This window comes from Patella vulgata, chromosome 5 (genome assembly GCF_932274485.2).
Source record: "Patella vulgata chromosome 5, xgPatVulg1.2, whole genome shotgun sequence".
Lineage (NCBI taxonomy): Eukaryota > Metazoa > Mollusca > Gastropoda > Patellidae > Patella > Patella vulgata.
In genome coordinates, this window is record NC_065883.2 from 56,819,308 (window position 1) to 56,843,029 (window position 23,722).

The 23,722-nt window shown below is 34.9% G+C and overlaps 1 protein-coding gene across 1 annotated transcript; it reads right to left on the reverse strand.

Moving 5' to 3' along the window:
• Positions 1–34: 34 nt before the first annotated feature.
• On the reverse strand, positions 35–22,307 carry LOC126821801 (fibropellin-1). Its single transcript, XM_050550299.2, has 22 exons — positions 21,826–22,307; positions 20,883–21,090; positions 17,411–17,469; positions 15,741–15,929; positions 14,681–14,822; positions 13,951–14,061; positions 13,509–13,619; positions 12,999–13,109; positions 12,092–12,310; positions 10,828–11,262; positions 10,032–10,358; positions 9,492–9,626; positions 8,647–8,813; positions 8,090–8,336; positions 7,714–7,836; positions 7,088–7,204; positions 6,241–6,284; positions 5,319–5,472; positions 5,078–5,212; positions 3,876–3,986; positions 3,460–3,594; positions 35–2,828 (listed from the first exon to the last, which is right to left on the reverse strand). Exons 1-22 carry the CDS (start codon positions 21,868–21,870, stop codon positions 2,575–2,577), a joined length of 3,579 nt encoding a protein of 1,192 aa, XP_050406256.2. The 5' UTR covers positions 21,871–22,307; the 3' UTR covers positions 35–2,574.
• Between the last annotated feature and the right edge of the window lie 1,415 nt (positions 22,308–23,722).

Sequence of the window (23,722 nt, forward strand, 5' to 3'; positions counted from 1 at the left end):
ATACTAGTAATGTTCAACACCATAATATGTATAGTATCGTGTATGTGAGGTTTATTTCAAAATTCGATAATTACATTACATTACATTACATTACATAATAATATAGCATTAAAATATTAAAACTATAAACACTGATATTCTTTACTTCCAACTTCTTCATTCTCATCAAGTAAATATACAACAATTGATCACTACTAGTGCTAGACTAGCACACTGCTATTAAGTATAGCCTTTACGCCATTATTGCTTTATATTGTACGTATTCGGTAAGATACCCTAAGTCAAGGCTAACATGCATGTATTTAAAATGCAGGTTCAACAATTTGATTACAGCATTGATTAAATATGGCATTTGTCTGATATTAATAAACAAATACGGCGACAATTGGATATTTTATATATAATTCAAGATATACACCGTATTCTCTAAGAGATATACAACAACTTTTCTATGTTTATGAGGTTCTAAATCTCTGTTGTGGCGAGGATTTAACTAGGAACATCTAGTTTAATTTTGAAAGATTTGACGATATTGACAATCGTACCCACGATCATTATATACATGGTGTGAATCACGTGAGGTCGAACATTAGTTTTGTTATCGTTCATTAGAAACATTCCACGGACACTTAACGGAATTAAAATTTCTTACATAATCTTGTCTAGGGTACCAGCCAAGATCATGTAAGAAGTTTATTTGAATCCCTCTAAAATGCCTATGAAAAGTTCTTCTTTTTGTATTTTCTATAGATACCAGATAAATGTTTATAGTGTATAAATATAAGAAAAAAATAGATTATAATAATTTACATAACAGCTATATTTATTTACAATATGTACAAATTTAGACAGTTATTGGGAGAGTTAAAATGAAAACTCAGGCAAACATTTAACTTTGTTTATTTCGTCGTATTTCGTGACGTGACTCACTGGGGATTACAAAACGACTTTATTTGTTTAGTTTAAATTGTTCGTCGTCTTCAATATGTCAAACTCAACCTGAAAGGTTTTTTTTCGATGAACATGAAAGTAGCTGTCCCAGATATACTTTAGAGAATAATACGTTTATTTTATTTGTGTGTGTTGGGGTGGGGGTGGGGGTGGGGGGGCTTATAGAAACTATTATCATAGTTTTATGCAACTGGCTGAGGTTCTAAATACCAGTTGGTGATAAGTTTCCTCAACACCATGCCATGTTTGTGTCTTTAAAGTCGCGCAGTTTGACCTGGATCTGAGACAATACAAATACGCAATATATTTTACAATTTTGGCTTCTGATTTACATATTTAATCCTGATTTATACCTCTTTCATGTAATTTACCTCATACCAGAAATCGCAGTATAAAGTTTTCTCCGCGGTGTAAACCTTTTCTCCGTGGTATAAAGTTTTCTCCGCGGTTTAAGTTTTCACCGCGGTGTAAACGTTTTCTCCGCGGTGTAAACCCTTTTTCCGCGCGGTGTAAATTTTCTTCGCGGTGTAAACCTTTTTTCCGCGATGTAACGTTTTCTTCGCGTAATAAACCTTTTCTCGGAGGTGTAAACCTTTTCTCCGCGGTGGAAAGGTTTACACCTCGGAGAAAAGATTTACACCGCGGAGAAAAGGTTTATGCCACGGAGAAAACTTTATACCGTGGAGAAAAGGTTTACACCGTAGAGGAAAGGTATACACCGCGGAGAAATGGTTTCCACCGCGGAGAAATGGTTTCCACCGCGGAGAAAAACTTTATACCGCGGAGAAAACTTTATACCACGGAGAAAAGGTTTACACCGTGGAGAAAAGATTATACAGCGGGGAAAAGGTTTACACCGCAGAGAAAACTTTATACCTCGGAGAAACTGTATACACCGCGGAGAAAAGTTTTACACTGCAGAGAAAAGATTTTTCATGTTTTTTTTTATTTATAATAGTTTCCACTGCGATTTCTCATACGAGGTACATTACAAGTAAATGGTATAAATCAACGTATGGCTCTAAAAGGCCACCTTAGAAATCCGGGACTTTTACTTTAAACGGGCATTTTGCCAGTTACTCAACTGCAGCACAGTTTTACAGGAGAAAAAATGTGCAACAACTATATATACATGTATTGGATATCTATATTGGATTTCTTATAATGAGGACGCAGCTTAAATAAACTATTGGGACAAGCAACTCTATTTGTGATAAATGTCAATTTTTGCGACGCAGTAGTATGCGCCTAATCGTAAACTCTGCGCTTAAAATTCCATTTATCAGTTTTGGAATTGAAGCGATGTATTATTGTATACAGACTTTAGTCTACACGACGTGATGCTATAACCAACACCCTAAGGAGCCACGGTAGCTCAGTGAGTAAGGCATTGACACCATAATATTTATATGATGATGTCGAAAATGTAAAACAAATAAAATAGACCATGATGTAAACGATGTTAATGTCAAATATATAGCAATATGGTGTTTAGAACATTAAATATGGATTCCAATTAGACTTAACTTTATTTAACATTTAGAAAAATAATTAATTCTTCTGATGTTGTATTATGACATTAGATCAAATTTGAAAATTAAACAAAATAATATTGTATAACTATTAATATCTTTCAGAACTAAATGTACTTTCATGCCAATCATATAGTTGTTTATACATAGATGAAGGTAGGGCAAAACAGAAATCTTTAGGTCCACGCTGACCCATACAGAACCAGACAATTCCTGCCAAAAATAAGATGAAAACGATTCCAAATATAATTCCAAGTAAAATGGCCAATGTTAAAGGATTAATTCCATATCTGGCAGACGCATAGACAGGTGCTGCACTGGTTACTGGTATAGTTGTGATATTATCTGAAATACAGAATGATTTAATAAAATCAAAAGAGAGTCGCTGCCCAGGCGTTCGTTTCGTCCCCTTTATAGTCCTTATAGTAATACATATTTTAGTTTGAGGGTTACAAAATATGCCCCAAAGGATTATTATTCTGTGTCCTTCTTATACCATTTTTGTTTATAAAGTTTCTTTACCCCAAGCCCTATATATCTTAATAAACATAATGACGCGTGAAGAAAATGTGGGAATCAAGCTTTACTTATGACTTCATTCGAACTCATGATCACACAAGCCCTTTAATACAGATAATAAAGGACCGTTTGGGTCTGTACAATAAACTAATGCGAAATTGACACATAACTCAAGGTTTTACGAAATTGACACATAACTCAAGGTTTAGCCCAATTAGATTAAAAACAGATTTACACCATTAACTTCTGGCATACTCGAAATCGTTGTTCTGGTCACGTAAACTAACTGACCAGTTTCTGTATAGGTATAAATTCCTTCGTTTTGTGGTGAATTATGGAAATTTTAACAGCAAGCATATAATAAGATTGGTTGAGTGCAAGTATTTTTTTTAGAATACATCAGTCTCTGAAAGCGGGCGTTAAGCTCGGAAACTACAACAAATGGATTGGTGCTTACCACAATATTTGCCGTACGTCCATGCTGGACAATGACAGTAAAAGTCATCTATCCAGTCAGTACATGATGCACCCGATTTACATGGTCTAGAAGCACAATCATTTAAATTGATCTCACATCTAGCCCCAGAAAAACCTGTTAAAAACAAAATATAGTTCATTCTTTATTATATCATATTTACAATAAAATCCATAAATAGTACACCAAAAAACTATATTATATGAAATAACAGTTTCTGTTTTATAAACAACGTTTCAGCGATGGTACCCTCATCTTTATCAAGCACGTAACAGACATAGTAATAAGGCCATTGATTTACATTGATGTTTGATCTGTATACCAAAATAATACCTATTCTTTGTTCTACCGTGAATTCTCGGACAGTCGCTTTAAATTTAAAGTAAATTTAGGCATACCTTTAGGGCAATCGCATTTGAATGTACCATCGCGATTCTGCCAACACATTCCAGCATTTAGGCATTGATTTCTACTACATGGTATGTAAATAGTCCCTGGAGCTGATATATCTGAAACAAAGCACAGTATTGGATGAAAAAAAGTCGACAGAATATAAATGTTGAAAAAAAAGATGTGCAGAAATTGGGGTATACAATGTGGCGTTTAAAAATCTATGGTCAGTACAAGACGCAATACTATGAAACGGATAACACCAGAACACCGAGAAACGCGCCATTGCGTTAATTCAAGAGTACCAAAGCTGTTGACCAATTAAAGTTTTGGTGCCATCACACTACCATCCTAAAACCCCATGACCGATTGTTTCCAGCAGACATGGTCCATTAGAGATCGGCCAAGCCCTGGAGGCAATGAGTGTTAACGCATCGACCGGTACATTATCTGCCAACATCTGCAGGATGACATGATGCCGGATCTTACCATTTCTACTGCGAGGGGTTGGGTTGAGTGCCAGACATCCTTATATTTGGACGAATTTGGACTTTGTGGACTTTTAATTTTCCCCCTTTTGGGAAAATTTTACTAAAGAGTATAGTTTTTATGCCCCCCTTGGGTAGTTGTTGCTTTCCTGGTATCAGTAATGTCCAGTCTACAGTCATGTCAAAAATCATATTTCAGCTGCAACATGTCACACCATCCCTTCAAGTCTAATCAGCAGTACGTGTTCACTGCGTCTCAGTATACAAAAACTAACTACTAAATACCTTGGCTTAATACTCAAGATAATCTTCTGAAATTAGTTATGGATGGAAGGTTGATATTATACATGATCAGGCAGAATGGACGAAATGCACGAACCATGACATGCGTTTCAGCAACAACCGGGTTAATGAAGACAGCATGTACGGGACCTCATTTACGTTCCATCCATACAACCAGACGGTTGGTTAGGAAACGTGGGACGTTAAACCCCATTTCGCTTCATTTCAATAACGTAATTGTGCACAGGGGTGCTGTGGGAGGAAACCAAAAATAAAAATTAAAAAAAACATGCCATATGCTACAATTAAAATCTGTTCTGATGCTAAAGCATCGATATACTGCATGTATACATTTCTTAATCTACCTTTTAAACATACCAATGTTTAAAAATCTATTTTTGAAACAGACGTTTCTATAATCTATGCAAGATGTAACTTACCACATGTTTTACCAGCCCAGTTATTAGGACAAGTGCAGTAAAAGTCATCTGTCCAATCAGTACACGCTGCTCCATTTTGACACAAGTTAGGATTACATTCATCTAAATTCGTTTGACAAAAATCTCCAGCAGTACCTGGAAATAAAAATAACACGATTTAAAACATTTTCACTATTGATATTTGACAAAAATATTCAAGTCCGCTAAAAGGAATAACCTGATTCTTAAAATATGTACAGACCTTTCATGCATGCACATGCGTAGTTATTGATACCATCTACACAGATGCCGTCTTGTTGACATGGATTCACTGCACACTCATTTATATTAACCTGACAATTTCTTCCAGTAAAACCAGGAACACAATAACATATATAATCACTTTCTGTTAACTCCTATAAAATATAATATGATGTTTAATCATTCACTGTTAACTCCTATAAAATATACATGTGTTATCATTCCCTGTTAACACATAAAATATATGATGTATAATCATTCCCTGTTAACACATATAAAAATATATATATATTAGTATTCCCTGTTAACACATATAAAAATATATATGTTATTATTCCCTGTTAACACATATGAAATATAACATGCTGTATAATCATTCCCCGTTAACTCATATAAAATATGATATGATGTATAATCATTCCCTGTCAACTCCTATAACATATATAATATGATCATTCTCTTAATTCATGTAAATATAATAAGCTGAATAATCTCTGTCTTTTAATTCGTATAAAAATAACACTATTTATACCTGTGTGTTTTAACCCTTTAGCGCCCGTCTTCATTAGCCCAGTCGGTGCAGATTCAGAACAGTAAGACGTTAAATCCCATTTTATTTAATTTTTCAACGATGCCGCACATGACACCGGTGAACCGAATCCAACAAACAACAACTATAAGGCTTCTAACATTTGAATTTTCATTTCCAAAGAATACAAAATATTTTTGCATTGAAATTGTCCATCCGAAAATGTAATATTCCGACATGTTGAAAATTTTCAATTTTGGAGAGTTTGTATAGATCAAATATTTTCAGACTTTTGAAAAAATCTTTACTGACTATAGTCACCACCCACATTTGCGCCAGCCTTGCAAGGTGATACAATAAGCAGTTTTAAAGATAACATTATTTTGATTCTTACCTCGCATGTTCCTCCATTTTGACATTTATTGTGACAAAGCTTCTCTGAAATATACAAAATAAGATATTGTTTTCCCGTGGTTCATGGCATGTTATACTGCTGTGTATCTAATTATACATCAATGTAGAAATAGACTACAAAAATGTCCGAAATGGGGACTGGGCACAAACGCTACGTATTTTAATGGGGGCGGGCTCCAGTTAAATTTGTTTTGAAAATAGATTGGGTTATAGTGTGTAAGACTTAGCTTGAATACACAGTATATATTTCGTTCTTTCTTACTATATCGGTATTGTACTTGCAAACAACTAGAGAAGTATTATAGAAATTTAGCTCCGATTAAAAATACAGTCATTGTTTTCCATAGAACTCTTTTGTTTAATTTAATGTGCTCAATTATTAAATGCCGTTTAAATAGTATAGCTTCCACCGAAATGACATCGCCGACAAAGGGGCTGCTGTTCTTCTTCTATTAGTGTTTAACATCCGCTTCCACCTATTATTTTATTATGTAGTTGTCTTTTCTGTGGGAGTAAACTGGTGTACCAAGAGTAAACCCACGGGGTTAAGGAGGCTCCCATATCTCAAAGTCACATACGCTCATACCAGGGATCGAAACCACGACCGCAAACCAGAGTTGACCAACTAGCTAGAGCTCGAGGAGCGACATTCTAAACCACTTGGCCACGCCAACCCCCCTGCTGCGTCATCCAGTGACTTTTATGCTCTGACTGTCCGATTAAACATATGAAAAATGCGGGTGACCGTACAATTTCATTTCTAGTCCTCTCACCACCTCACCCCACCCCTCTAGCCAACGTAACGGATATAATAATGATATACCCACCTTCTTGACATCTATCACCAAGGTAACCATCAGCGCATGTGCAGTTAAACACACCAGGAACCCCTTCTTTACATTTACCTTGGTTTAAACAAGGATTTGGTACACATTCATTTACATCTACAAAAATAATGAAGACAGAATTAAGGCAGAATTTAAACTGGAAGAAATATTTTAAATCCCTTTTTAAAATAACGAGAATCCCAGTGTCTTTGTTTGATTCGGTGTCTTGGTTTGATTCGGTGTTCAGGATATTCGGTGCAATACTTTTATTCGTCGAAAAACGCGACGTCAGCCATGACCTTTTTGGAAGTAACAAAACAGTACTCAATACAGCCATGTCGGAAGCACCAAATCCAAGACGTATTGTTGATTTGTTGAAAATATCCCAAGAAGAGTGTATGATGACGAACATAAAAGAAAAGTGAAATAAAATGATCAATGACTTCTTGGCGGCTTCAAATATAGGAAACAGAATAGGCACGGAATTAATGCCTTTAACTCAAGTTCCATGCACAATGAACCGAGCCAAACCGGGTAGCACATCAGGCTGCGACAACGTGGTTAAACGGCACTGTAGATTGAAAGTGTCCCAAAGGGGACTTAATTAGCAGCAGAATTGAACTCACCTGTAGCACAAATAGGACCAGTAAAACCACCTGTACATGTACATATATAGGTATTAGGTTCATTGCCCTCATTACATGTACCATTATTATAACATGGTTTAAATACTTCACACTCATCTATATCTATAATATAACATTTATTATAACATGGTTTAAATACTTCACATTCATCTATATTTATAATATAACATTTATTATAACATGGTTTAAATACTTCACATTCGTCTTTAACTATAATATAAATTTATACCGCGTCTTGGGCCCTAATGAACCCAGGGCATGTCTATTGCCCGATAACACCCATCTAAATCTCCTAATTAAAACTTAGCTTCAATACTTTATATTGATCAACAAGGTAATTATAATGATTACTAACCTGTCTCACATCGTTCACCAGTGAAACCATCAGCACAACTACAGAGGAATTCACCCAGTCCTGGTTGAGAACAAGTTCCACCATTTTCACACGGTGAGGAGTTACATTCATTTATATTTTCTTCACATCTTGATCCTGTTGTACCTCTAGGACAGGTACACATGTAATTACCGCCTGCTAATGAGTCACATGTACCACCATTACGACATGGTTGAGATGAACAAGCATCGATCTCGGACTCACAAACCTAAAATAAATACAAATCCAGGAGATCTGTGTTTCTTGTACTTTATTGCGTCACATAGACGTACGGACAAGGCGATTCTATTGAAACATTTCATGCCCGTCTTCATTAGCCCAGTTCCGAGCAGAACAGTAGGACGTTAAACCCCATTTCATTTCATTTAAGCATTAATTTCTTGCTGGCCTTAATTACTGGTATTAAGGTATTCACCAAGTATCGAGTATTGAATTTTTGTGGATACTCTATCAATGAACTGGAGTTTTTAAAGTCTGTCGTATAATAGAATATTGTATCTGCCGTAATTAAAACTTACCCGCCCTCTAAAGTTTGTAGGACATTGACATTGGAACATCCCAGGTCGTGGTTCTCTACAGGTACCTCCATTTTGACATGGTTGTGACATACATTCTACAATATCAGCTTCACATACTACACCAGTATAACCTGGTCTACATGTACATTTAAACGATCCTGGTATATCTGTATAATAAACACCAATATCATGTGATTGGAAAACACCCTTTATAATACCACCATTTATATCTATCTCTACAAAATGTCGAATTATACCCACATTCTATTCATCTATTCATTTTAATTTTCGACTGGTTTTTTTTCATTTCACTACATCTCACGCTAATTAGTGTTTGGTTGACTCCAGATCTACCGATCAAACCCTTTGATAGGTAAAATTCAGAGATATCTTTTGAAATGGCTGAATGATCAAAGAAAGTGGTACTATTGCATGATTTCCGTGTCTTTAGATGTTAATGGAGACAGAGACGGAGAAATGGGTTTTACTGTCCACTCGACACAAACTAACATACGGTACAATTTTATTTCAATAATTTTATTTCAACGAGGTTGGATAAGGCGACCCTATTCCTTGTCACGTACAAGCGGGGAATGACAGACCTTATGATCAAACGCGCACACATTAACCATTCGGCTACTCAACACCCCAGATAATGGAGTGATCACAAGAATAAACGGAAAAAAATATAACATCTAATTCTATTTAAATATTGAAATTATAAGCTTCTATTTTTACACTCATTTCGCATAAGGATTCAACTTGAGAATTTAATCATGGAGAAAAATATGATGATTTCTCAAATTGAACACGTTTACCGTATTTTCACGTAAAAGCATTTTTACCTTGTGAACATGTTGAACCTTGTTGACATGGTTGACTAGCACATTCATTTATGTCTTCATCACATTGAGTACCATTATATCCCACAGCACACTCACACTGAAATATACCTGGTCGTGGTTGTTTACATGTTCCACCTGCAAATATATTAATACAAATAATTAACGTCGAGTTACAAGACAACCAAAATACACCCAGCATTAACAGAGACAACAACTCTCCGTAAAATGTGACCAGCACTGACACCACATAAAAGTGTTATACTGACAATTTGCGAACGCCGATGTTGGAAAAATGGAAAGCTGTAGATGGCATTTCCAGCTAGTTCGGGACCTGCAACCCCTAAATTAATTGAGACCATGCCAGAATCGGGGGTGGGGGGACGGGGACGTACCCTCCAGGATCCGCGCCTGATTGAGTTCACCAGCTTTCGGCTACAGAGTAACCACGGTTTTAACCAAACATAAATTGTTTCCCGAAAGATGATCAATATGTAACCTACACGAATATGTGATTAATTATTTGAATGTTTAAATTTTTACCGTTTCTGCATGGTAATGACATACATTCATCGACATCATCCTCACAGTTTTTTCCTGTAAAACCTTGTGGACAGATACAGTTATAGGTTCCTGGTTGATTTTGTATGCATTGGCCACCATTCCTACAAGGTCGTCTACCACAAAAATCAGTTTCACCATCACAAGTTGCTCCATCAAAGCCTGCCACACACCTGCAGACAAACTCACCAGGCCTGTTACCTTCAGTACATGAGCCGCCATTACTACATGGGTTAGTAGCACATTCGTCAATATCAGCATCACAGGTAGTACCAGTAAATCCTACTGCACAACTACACGTAAATTCACCTAAACATTATAAGAAAAAAAACACGTCAGCAAAACAAACATCTATTCCTTACAAAAGCCACCAGGTGTATTTAATGGGGTATCAGGGTATAAGAGATATTCGGGCCAGAAAAAAAGATAATTTTCAAATGCGAAATCTGAAACGCACATTTGCCAGTTCATTACTGAGATATAGACGTATGATTTAATATTTGAGTCGTACAAATTACAGTATATCGGTCTAGAGCCTTTTAAGGAGTTCGGCGGACGCTGATACAAAATGAATTTCTCTGAAGTAGGCACAAGTTGGGATTTAGGGTTATTTTGAATAATATGATAGGTTTCTTGTAGAAGGTAACATTCTTCTTTAAACAATTTGTTGATACTACTTTATCGTTCATATAAATGTTCTGTGAATTTGTTTGAATACTATACTGAAAATATAGGATTAGTTTTATCATAGCGAATATTTGAAAACGTAATAATGTACCTGGTTGGCCTTCCTTACAAGTGGCGCCATTCCGACATGGTTGATTTTCAGCACATTCATCAATATCTTCATCACATCGCTGACCTCTAAAACCACGAGCACAATTACACTCAAACCTTCCTGGTGCCGTGTTTTTACAGGTACCGCCGTTCATACAGGGAGCTGACTTGCATTCGTTTACTTGGTTATTACAAGTAAGTCCTTCATATCCCTCTGGACAGTCACATTTATACAATCCTCTACCACTCTCAGAACAGACTCCACCGTTTTCGCAAGGGTTGGGAAAACATTCATCAATGTCTAATTCACAAACCGATCCTTGTAATCCCACGGGGCATCGACAAATAAACTCCCCCGGTACTCCCTCCAGACACGTACCACCGTTTGAACACGGATTTGGATCACACTCGTTAATATCTTCTCTACAGTCCGTTCCTGAAACGGAAAGTATACTAATGTAAACGAAATAGACCTCTTTGATCTGTCTAAAACTATATACGTGTCGATTTAACATAGAGCTAATGTTGAAATATAGCTGATTTTGTGTTCCACTTTCGCCGTTTAAACCAAAAACGAAACTTTAATTAGTAAACAATCTGACTTCCGTTTATTATTTCAAAACGAAAATGTAATTGTTTAGATTTTGTTCCATCCCCAATCAAAACAGCACATCAGATTAACCCAATTAAACAATTTCTTTTTTACCTAAAAATACCAAACCCATTCAAACCTACCAGGTGTGGCATTACTAAAACACATAAAGTCGACGTCAGTTCTTGTTTAAGAAAGTCTAATCAAAGTATTTGTTCCCTTGTGTCGCTTCTTCGATGTGCATTCATATTGTAATCAGTACTGATTAGAACTATACTTTAAAAGTAGACAATCTGATTAAAATACAGATCTATATTTCGTTTCGTTTTTTTTATACTTTCGATGGCCTACACTACATGAAGATCTGACAAGATATAGCGATAGGTCACGTCAGGAGTCAAAAGACCGACTTATGGCCCTATGACGTCAGACATTTGATTAACCAATCAACATTGATGTTACTAGTGGATTACCCACAGTTCCGTGAAAAACACACCTAAAGCTCGCCGTAACAGACCGTTTCATTGGCTTATCCCTGACACCATTCAGAAAACGAGTTAAATAACAACTCTTCCAGATCCAAGTGTAGTAAAGACAAGTAAAGCGAATTTTGAACTATAAAAACGAAACGAAATAGGATTTGTGTTTTAACCAGATTGAAAAGTAGACTGACCTGTAAAACCTTTAGGACATGTACAGGTATAATTTCCTGGTGGACCTTGCGCACATATTCCACCATTCCAACATGGACTCAACAACGTACATTCATCAATATTTACTTCACATCTTCTGCCAGTAAAACCCACTGCACAATCACATTTATAAGATCCAGCTCGTTTCTCATTACAGGTAGCATTATTCTGACACGGCGAACTGGCACATTCTTCAATATCTGTTAAACAAACGGAGTAGAAATGCCATTCCGATGATTGTGTTTTAAATAATTTGAAGGCAAATGTGTTAGAATAATCGTGTATTCTATCTAAATAAGCTACAAAAATCAATATTCATTGACGATTTCGATGGCCAACATTATCAAAATCGTTATGTCACCTCCAGTCAATGGAAGCTAAACCCATGGTATGTACAAGTGTGCGCTTTTCCAAAAACTGGACCAAGAGGCAGAAATAAGATCTTCTTTGGAATTTTCTATTATGATTAAAATCTACCATGCGTCACCGACTGGATACCTTCTGTTGGTAATAGATAATTCAAATTAACATCATAATTTCGACCAAATCTAGACGGCAACTCCCACCACTGCGCGATATCCTAAGATTATTACGGCCGTGTGGTTAACCGAGTAATTAAAACTAAACAACATTAAAATGGAACAAAGTATTACTAATGCAAAGATTTCAGAAAGAGAAAGAAGGGGGTTTAATGTTCACTCGATACAACCTAGGTCATTTTATCCCAACACATGGAACAACTTTATTTGAATAGTTCGCTTGCGACCCTATTCCTGTCACGTTCAAGCTTGGGATAAAATCCACGCCACATGATTTAATGACAGTCTCAAGCGCAAACGTTAGACCCCCCCCCCCCCCTCCCGGACTGTAGATACTTTAAACACTTACCGACATCGCACAATGGTCCTGTGAAACCTAAATTACAGGCACATGTAAAAGAACCAATATCATCAATACAAATTCCATTCTGACAGGGAAAACTGGCGCAATCATCAATACCTGAAAATAGTATTAGCATAAATCATTATTATTATTGTCGTTACAGATTGATAATATTTCATACGGTACGCGTTAATAACGGTGGCCTTAAATATATAAGGTAAACGACAAAATGTGAAGAATAGTCAGAATTTCAGCACAAAATATTGAAGGAATTTGGGGACCTGTCGCCAACCTGAAAGTTCGTATTTTTGCGGAAAGTGTTAAAAATTTCGACCACACAAAATAAACTCATTTGATTCATTAAGATAATATAATATACCTGGGACGTCTTCTTCCAAATTGTCTGTCAGTCTATACTGGATGTACATAATTAACTAAAGCAAAGACCAGTATCAACGGAGATTCAGACGTCGAGTCTTTAAATGCGAGAGAGTTACAAAGTAGTATATTATTTACCTCTGTCACAGGTTTCACCTGTATAATAAGGATTACAATCACAGGTAAATTCACTATCCTTTATCCACGTACACGTGGCACCATTTTTACACGGAGCATCTCTGCAAGGATCTGAAAAATAAACATTTTCAAAACCACTTATTTTTACTTTACATGACTGTAAGTTGTGGAGATTTAAATTTTATATTGGCTTTCACACCGACATCTTTTTCTGTACAGAGAAATAGTAAATCTACTGTCTTTTTCGTTGACGCCAGTTAATTCTTCATTCATTTTCTTTTCTGATCGGGTGTGCGTACTTACATTACAACTATCTATACAATTAAACAGTACATATTTGATGTATCTGAACGATCTGACAAAACTTTACCAAATAACCCCCCCCCCCCCCATTCAATATATTATGTTTCTTAAATACAAAAGGGGAAAGGAAAATAATTACTGTCAGATTCTGCACGTTTTCGTCTGTGATGTGCTTCTTCTTCTTCTCTCCAACCTCCAAATACACTTGAACTATTGCCATTGTCAACTTCATTATACATAAATGGGATGGCTGAAAACAAATATTTCAAAATGGCTTAACTAGGAATTCACAATCTCTTCATTTCGAGTAGTATTAGCTGCTTAAAGTATCATTTGAACTGTGTAGTCCCATACCTTCAAACATTTACTGAATACCTATCTGATTAAAATCGTATACTTGTAAACACGCTTACTTTCATTTTATATTCCGCATTTTATATGTTACAATACTCTGTTTAACATAACATAATAACATTTTTGATCAATGTGTCGTGTTCTTATTTGTGTGTCGAAAACAGCCAATGGGGACGCAGTTCTTACAATCTCACATAGACACCACTAAGTGCAATTAATTGACGTCATTTATAATGTAGAAAGTCATACCCATGAAAACAAACAAAGCTACTATTTTATTAGACTGACTGAATACAACCCTCCATTTGTGATTTCAGTTGATGTTTAAAGGACAATATTGGTGTCAGTCATTATCACATATGTGATAGAACACGTTCCAAATATAATTTTTACACAGAGATCATTGCTACGATAGATGCGTAATAAAGGTTTCAACAATCGGAAGTGACGAACGCAAAAAAAAAAAAAAAAGAATTATTGACTGTCAAGTGGAAAGTCATAATAATAATGACTACCTATATCACAATATCTTCCAGTCCATCCGGAATTACAGGCAATCTTTCCATTTTTATCACAATGGATGTGTTTTCTTCTGTCACCAAAAGTAGAACAATATTTGGAACAATCAGGGCCATAATAACGTCCACTGCAATCAATCTATATTACAAATAAAACAATAACAAATTAAACAATAGCATTAAATGTATCTGATTACGTTTTCCTTGCCACCATGGGCTTTTGTAGCATTTAGATAAGCTTACCAAACCTTGAATGCGTTTCGATATCACCCCTTAAGATTATTAGTATCTTCCTTACATAAAATAATGTTTGTTTGTGGGTACGTGAGTTCGCCAGGGGCTAAGTGAGAGAACGCAGTGCGTCATGGTTTTGAGTTTTTGCGCCCTCCTTGAGTTTTTGCACCCCCTCGCACATGGCAAAAATCACGCGGTTTCAATGCGGTTTCAACAGTATAATCATAATCATAATGCTTTTAAGTTAAAACCAGTATCAAACATATACCGTGGGTCAGATATGCTACTAATAGACTCTAGCATGTTCCACACAGCCCAATATTACTCGGCGGCACTGGGGGGCTCGGGCGGGATTTTGTTCCTCATGCAAAATCATGGGTCACCATGCCCCTAGAGTTCGCTTAAAGAAACAAACGGTTGTACTTATACAATTTTAAAAAAAAATAACGTCATAATACCTATTACAAGGAATTTAATGGCACTTGGTCACTATTTAATCGCGAAATTAATGATTATTGCGTTAGGACATAACATACTTTTCTAGACTGACCCATTACCTTCAGAAAAACTCTTCATTTTTCTGGCAAACTCTCAACTCAAAATGAAAACAGGACGCCAGGTAATGGAGATAATCAATACATTAATACAAAATATGTCTGTGTTTCACAATAACCACGTCTTTTGTGGCAGAGTCTAGAATTCATATTATTCTTGTCGAATAGTTGAATTAAACTGGTCATCATCGACAGTACATATTTGATGTATCAAATGAGATGAAGGTGGGATATTGGAAACCCTTGTCTACTATATTCTTCCAGCTTACCTTCATATAAACGGGGGCTAGGCTGCTTTCAAAAGAAACTTCAGACTGTATTTTAGTATCGTGAATATTAACTGGATACCAGTGCTGATAGTTACTCATTTCTTCATCAAATTCTATAATATAACTTAACAACTGTATTGGATCTTCGCTGGTATCTTGGTGTAATACTTCTATTTTGATAGATATGGGCTAAAATGCAAAATATATTATGTTCTCGTCAGTGGCTGAAATTATCAATGCTAAAAGGCGCCTTTTTCTGGTCTTTTGATGTTATCTCGAAGATGCGAACTTTTATTTTGAGAAAATTTCTTACATATGCCATAACAAACATGTCCTGATCCGAAGCATCCTCGTTTCACAACTGCCTGCACAACTTCACTTATAGTTATCTGAAAACTGAAATAATTTACTCCCAATTCTTTGTTCTTTTATGTCCAATTTAGGGGACATTGTTGACTTGGGTTTTTGTACAAGATTCTGCCTTGGCCTCAGTGATATATATCAGTAATGCGTCAAATTATCTATGATCATATGGTAGACCAAACAGCTCTTTATTCAGCGTTCTCAATCATTATTTCTTCATTTGTTCATCTAATTAAATTCTTATTTCTTCATCTACAAAATTATCAGTACATTGTTTAAAAGTATAATTATATAAAGAGTTTAATAATTATTATATACAGCTTTAAATTACAAGGAAGAGTTATATTATCAAAGAACCGTATCGTACAGCTACTGATTTATCCTTTGGTTGACCCTTTATACAGCCCGCCACTAGCATCCTCTGTCGTCATAATATTCAGGTTAGATGAATTTGTAGAAATGTTTTTGACAATGTTTTGCAAAATTGGTATTTGGAGATTTGTATTTGGAAATCTATTGTTTGAAATTAGTTTTTAGTTATATGTTTCTGATGAAAGGTAAATGTAATTTTTTGATTTTCTAAAATAAATTTTATCATTATATTAAGATACAATTAAGTTAAACAAAAATACAATTTACAAATTTGATATAACTTAATGTCTGATTTGTATGACAAATGTCTGACTTGTATAACAAATTTCAGATTTGTATAATAAATGTCAGATTTGTAAAACAAATATTGATTTTAAGATACAAAATAATGTTGATTTTAAGATACAAAATAATGTTGATTTTAAGATACAGATGTTCATTTTGGTATACAAATGTTGAAATGAGTTTCTACTATTCAAAAACAAAAGAAAGTTCATTAGAGTCATAAAACTGTCTAATTACTAACATTAAGCTGTTTTGTTGTCGAACCAACCTAAAAATTCTTTAAAATAAGACAGAATACCTAAGAAAAAAAATGAAATACATTATCCTAACAGCCAAAATCAAGTATGATCTCTGGCAGGTATGAGAATTGAAAGGCCTCCTTAATATATTGATTATATTTATTGACTGGAATCAGCATTTCGTAATATGTTGTCTCTAGGACTACAACCGTAACAATCAGCAGTGAAACCTGCACATGGCGATATCACTTAAAACTTGAACATATTTGTGCTAAAAGTCAAACTTGTAATAAAGTGTCAGAATTTATGCGCAGGCGTTTTGTTCATTCCATCATGGGATTCATACATTACATCCGAACCTCATTTTATGTTGATTAAAACTAAACATGCATTAAGTTTATACATACTTACTCTAAATCTACCACGTATAGCAATAATACCCCCGCCAGTAGGTGTATCTTGTAACCTTCCTGAAATATTATAATTACAAAAATATAAATCTTAGGCGGACATGCTTTTTAGTGAAAGAAAGTCTCTGTGGAATATCTCAATGCAGACAGTTTGCATTATTAAGATGGCAACAATGCATTATATTAATGACGATTGTGGTGGGGGTCAAGACGACAAGGATCGAGATGGCAATAGCGATTTGTCTTGAGGAGGGAAGGGATGATGAAAATGAGACAAAGATTGTTTATGAGAATTTGGATGAGGAGGTAATGATTAAGAGACTTGGCAGCTGATCGTAATGATGGTGATGATGATGACGCTGACGACAATGACAATGATGTATTGTTGTGATTGTATCACTTTGCATGGTCTTATGGTTAAAATTGGGCCAATAATAAAAAGTATCAGTATTGAAGTTACGGCAAAGAAAATTAGGTTGGTATAGTTATGGATAGGAAGGCTGAACTATTATTGAAGATAAGGTTGTTGTGATGATGAGTAATTTGGTTGGGATTATTATAATGAGAAATCTGTATGTTTTTTGACAAATGGGTTTTGATGATAGTTCGGTGAATGGTAGAGATATAAAAAATTAAATATACTTGGGTTTTTCTTTCGTTTTTGTTTTTGGCATTTGTGATAATACCATGTATCGTATTGTATTTATTTTAGTTTGATGTCCCTGACCGTAGACTATGACGTCAAGTCTGAGATTTTTGAAAAATCGTCTCTTTAAGAATCACAGTAGTTGTATATTGTATTTAGTGGCTTTAAAATACAGGTCCTTGTCTTAATATCACGTTTTGTTCTTGATGAAAAAACGTATAAGTCGGACAAGGAATTATGTGATAATCTGGTGTTTAGTAACTGTCTCAATGTCAGTAGTTCGTAAAGACAAACAAGCTTTACTGCTGGGGTTAATTACACTAGAAGTAATTAACACTGGGCTACCAGACACCGCGTGTCGTTGGTACGATAGTTTACCACAAGTACACATTGTTAAAGACTTAAATTGGAACACTGATTTATCCTATAACACTTCTTTATATCTATATAAAAAATATTCCTAATTTAGGTATAATCTCTGATTATGGCATAATACACGTGTACTAGAATTCAAATTATACGTGATTTTAGAGTCATCATTGTTATGGTGTACACTGAGTTATGCAAGCTGAAATCATTTCTCCTTTACTATAGAATTTTAAAGACTTTGCTTTAAAAAAAAATTAGATTGATGATTTTACGGTTTCAACGCCAAAACAATGTTGAAAAGAGAAATCAGTCGAATCACTGTCCCCTTTTTTATGGATTTATAAAAATAGCCTGTTTTTTGTGTCAAATGTGTTTGTTATTTGGCCAGACTGTTAAATGTTTATAGACATAGCTGTGGTTTAACCTTTTTAAAACATTAAAATGTTTGTATTTGTAAATCAATAAAGAGATTGAAATACTTGATACCCTAGTTTTACGGTTTACTCCTATTGATCTAAAACCACATTACGTCAACTAAATCACAAACAGGTAACCGTCTCCATTAGCCCGGTAGGTTCAGAAAGGTAGGGGATTAAACCCAGTTCCATTCATACAAACAGCTATAATATAATGTTCATGATAATTTGTTGATATGCATTTTCGTTCAAATATCGATTATCTTTAATACTAGCATACAGATTACATATTAGTAATTCACTTAGAAAGTGGTCTTGAAAAATATGAGTTTATGTTATGTCATATTACGAAGGACCATAGCAACAAAAGCTAACGCTTAATTCGATGGACTTTCATAAATGGTCATATTATCGGGGAAATGTGATATTTCTATACGTTTTAAAATATGCTATAGAAAAGATGGTTATATCCGGTAAATTTTAGTAGTATAGTATTGGTGTAATCTAGTCTACATGTATATATGGTACTATTGTACAGGTAAACATTGGTGTAAATTAACTAACACATTTTAACACCTGCCAGTTACAAAATACCACCACATCACGCCCTCGATCTACTGACTTTTAAGACTGAAAGTCACGTTTTATAACCATGTTTGAAGACGTACCTTGAGCCTACAGTCAACATTTCACCCCCATTCCTAAACTCATCTTCAATTTTACTCAATTCTAACTCTCTTGTATCTAACACATGTTAATGTTGGTCGAAATAATCAATGTTTTTATGATATACCTTAATTTTCTAAATTTTGAAACCTGTAATAAATGACCCAAATTAGTCATGAAGTACTACAGTATAAGCCAAGGGTCAAATTGCCATCCCCTTTCCTAAATTCAGCATTAGAGTTACAACCTCTTCCTGTTGTAAAGTCAGTAAATATTGGTTAGAATTACCCGCTATTCTACAATGCCAAAATATATACGTTTCGAAATTTGAGAAATATGCCTTTAGATTTTGCATGGAATGTGGAAAATAATCCATGTAATAGCAGCACAATACTCAGCAAAACATGGTACATACTATCCGCAGAGTCAAAGTGAATCATGAAAAAGACCGTTACAGTTACAAATAGTGCCAAAATGTCTGGATTTAAGGCAGATTATGTCAAGTTTGAATGCAGATATGATTCGTTTTAAGCTATGGACTCGGCCCCTTCAAACTTCCATAAGTATTTTATATTAGTAACCCCCCCCCCCCCCAAAAAAACAAAACAAAAAAAACCCCTAAAATAACATGAAGTATTAATGTTTGTTAATATATATAATTGTCTATGATGTAAAAATTCATGGAGATAGGGCAAGGTTTCTCCCTATCAAACGTAACATTGCGCTTTTAGAATCAGGCATGTTAACGGTGGTAGGGTGGTGGGGTTACTATTTAATCTGTTTGACACGGATGTGTATGTAACTATTTGAGAACTGAAGGCGAGGTTCGTTAAGTATTCTAATCTGTACATTTCGTTAGATTGTATGGTGACCTCCTTGTTATTCACAAGGATGGTTGTGTAAGGTCTTTCAACTAGGCTAAACTACAGTTTTCAATTAAGTTAGTTGTTTGAAAAACGATCTCTGGAGACTTCAAACATTATTACAGCAGTGAATGTACAACATTTCTGTATAACTGTTCAGTTACTTCCTTGAAACAAACAATCGCTGCTATTTTAATGGGAATTCGACATTAAAGAAAACAACGAATTCAATCGACAGTCTTCTAAAACCAACACATTAATAACCCATTCACTTTCTTGTGGGATTAGATAAAACAAAGGCCAGATGTTACTTCATATATATTTTGTTCACTTTTGAATATATTTTAGACTACAAAATGCACATCATATTTTCATATATTGAGATATATACAGCAATATTTGTAACATAAATATTGCTACATATAGCAATAATATATAACCGGACGGACATGCTTACAAAGAAGAACACAAAACCCTTTTAATCCTTCATAGAACACAATATTAAAACCATACCTTCTGTTGACAAATATTTAGATCCATATGAACACACTTCCTTTGTCTTTGGTGCATCGTCTGTTTCTTTAGCATCAACACATATATACAGAAGTCCCGAACATCTGCCAGATTCACAAGCTACAGTTTGATTCAGATTTAAACGGGATCGTCTGAAATTCGTTGTGTCTATAGACACTATAAAATCTGCTAAACCCACCATACATTGCTGTTAGAACAATAAAAGAGGGAATATTTTACAGTATTTTGGTAATAAATTACAGTAATAAAATGTATTCAAAACCAATATACCGGTCGGAAATTTTGACTTTTTCGGGGGTACATTGTTTCTCAAATATTAAATTATTGTCAATTTTTGAAGCTTAATAAATCCGCATTGCTAATACAGCATGAGCTCACAATCCAAAAACACCCAGCCCCTATCCCTAAAACAAACGCTTAACTCATTGATAAAAACTATTTAATTTAAACCATTAAATTAGTATACTTTATATGCTTCGTGAGCTTATCGCAATTCTATAATTTAAAATGTTTTTCAATAATATATTATTATAGAGTGTACAATTATTTTCTGATAAGGGGTAGGGTTTTCTCCGAGTCTCCGGTTTCCTCCCACTGCTAAAGACCCCTAAACGCAAGCGAATTGTTGAAATGACCTAGTTTGTGTCGAGTGGACGTTAAACCCCATTCCCCCCTCTCTCTCTCTCCTCTACACTTGGAAAACATATATGTTTATCATATAAAAAATATTAAAGAGGGTGAAAAAGAAAAGAAAATTGAAAAAAAAAATCCATTGGGACCACAATTTGTTAAAATGTCTAGTTTGGTGAATCATAAGACTTTAATGTTTTTAATTGAAAATTAAACCCTTTAATTGAAAATAGGCTTTAAACGAAAATCATTATTTAGGAGAAAAATCAAAAACGTGAAAATGTCAACATACCTGATAGAAAACAAAAATAATTAAACAAGAAACGAATTGAGACATATTGAAATGTTCTTGAACGCTGAAATCGAAAAACAAAAATCCAAATTGCACAAAACACTATAACGAGATCCTAAAAGATGAATATTTTACTTGTAAAACACCATGTCTCAAATTGTTGGTCGAGATAAATTCTCTGAACTTCTTGCTGAAAGTGTCGTGAAAGTTTGAGTTAATTTTAGTAGGTATTTAACGTGTGCTTGCTTAAGGATTGGGTCTCTCTCTAGCCGCCCAAAATGTCAACACTGACGATGGCGAATCTGGGCAAACTCCAAACCATAGACACCTCAATACTTTAGTCGATCTCCTTCGCACATAGAACTAGTCTGTCCTATTACGATTGGTAGAAGTTTCTTCAATAGTATATTGGTAGTTTCTAAACGTTAATAGCCAGCGCATCGAAGTTCGTGACTAATGAAGTTTTAAGAAACATGTCACCGCACCTTGAAAAACGTTTTCCTCACCGTTGACGAGTAAACAGTAACGAGTTTGTATTTTGGAAAACGTTTATCACCTTAATGTCTATAAACGGTTAGTGGGAATTAAATCGGTAATAACAGATTATACAAAACTAAACATTTTATCTAACAAGCTTGCATTGCAGCACATTCATCATGACAAATACATTATAAGACAATATCCATAATTTCTTCACAGAGTTGTACTACAACTATACTTTGTACCATCATTTTTAAAAAAAAATATTCGTATAAACATATAATATGAAGATTAGATTTCAGATGAAAATCACATATTTATTTTACAACCACAGTGTACAATATTCTAGATTAAATAGAGTTATTAACCTTCATTTCATTTCTAGGGTAAGCAAGGGGATCCCATCTTCTTGTATTGAAACGATTTCGGTATTTTTTATGCGAAAATAAATCTCTTTTGAAAATTTGCATGTTTTGAAGTTACAAGAAACCTAAGGAAACTGCACCCTTTTTTAGGCCGCAAAATTTATTAATGTCCCTATGTGCCATTTTAAGGAATGGAAATCACTCGCAACTACATTATTGTGGTCGGATGGCCGAAATCTAAATGGATATGAACACTCGCGAGATTTTGAGATAAAATGGATAATCGAGACTTGTCAAGTACCGTTGGTATACGACAATAAACAATATGCGCAACATCTTCAAAAAGTCATAACATCGCCCAGAATAAAGTAATTTGAATGAAATCTTCAATATATTAAGTTTTCATTATCTACTTTTGAATTATTAGAGCAGGAACGCCAGATTTTTTATCTAAATCTTACATAATTCATCTTTAAGTAAGTTAACAAAATAATTTAGAGGTAGGAACCTTAACGTCAAGCAACGTCCTCGTTATCCTAGTTTCCGCAAAGTTTTCGACATGTATTTCTTTTGTTTTATTTTTATTCGAAGCGTGAACGTGATCAACACTTTTTCCAAAATTTCGACACAAAATATCCAGTTATTTCTGTTTCAGTTTTCAAATTTGAACAAGGAGTTAAACAAACGTCTCCATATTGTCATTGATTATTAACTTCTGACACTCTGTTATACTGACTCCTATCATCAAAAACTGGAATAGAGAGAGAGAGAGAAATGGGGTTTAACGTCCACTCAACACAAACTAGGTCATTTCGGGACTAACATATGGTTTAATTTTATTTCAATAATTCGCTTGCACGTGGGGGTCTTTAGCAGTGGGGGGAAACCGGAGGACCCGGAGAAAACCCACGAGGTTGGACAGGCGACCCTACTCCTTGTCACGTACAACCGGGGATTCGAAATCACGCCAGTTAACTCAATGACAGGCCTTATGATACAGCGCGCAGCGCGCACGTGCTAACCATTCGGCCATCCACCCCCCCCCCCCCCCC

Coding starts and splice junctions, on each gene's coding strand:
- LOC126821801 (XM_050550299.2), bottom strand. CDS start 21,870: ATGTCTCAATTCGTTTCTTGTTTAATTATTTTTGTTTTCTATCAG. Junction 21,091..21,825: donor TTATTTTTGTTTTCTATCAG/GTATGTTGACAT, acceptor TTGTTCTAACAG/CAATGTATGGTGGGTTTAGC. Junction 12,311..12,998: donor AGGACCATTGTGCGATGTCG/GTAAGTGTTTAA, acceptor TTTGTTTAACAG/ATATTGAAGAATGTGCCAGT.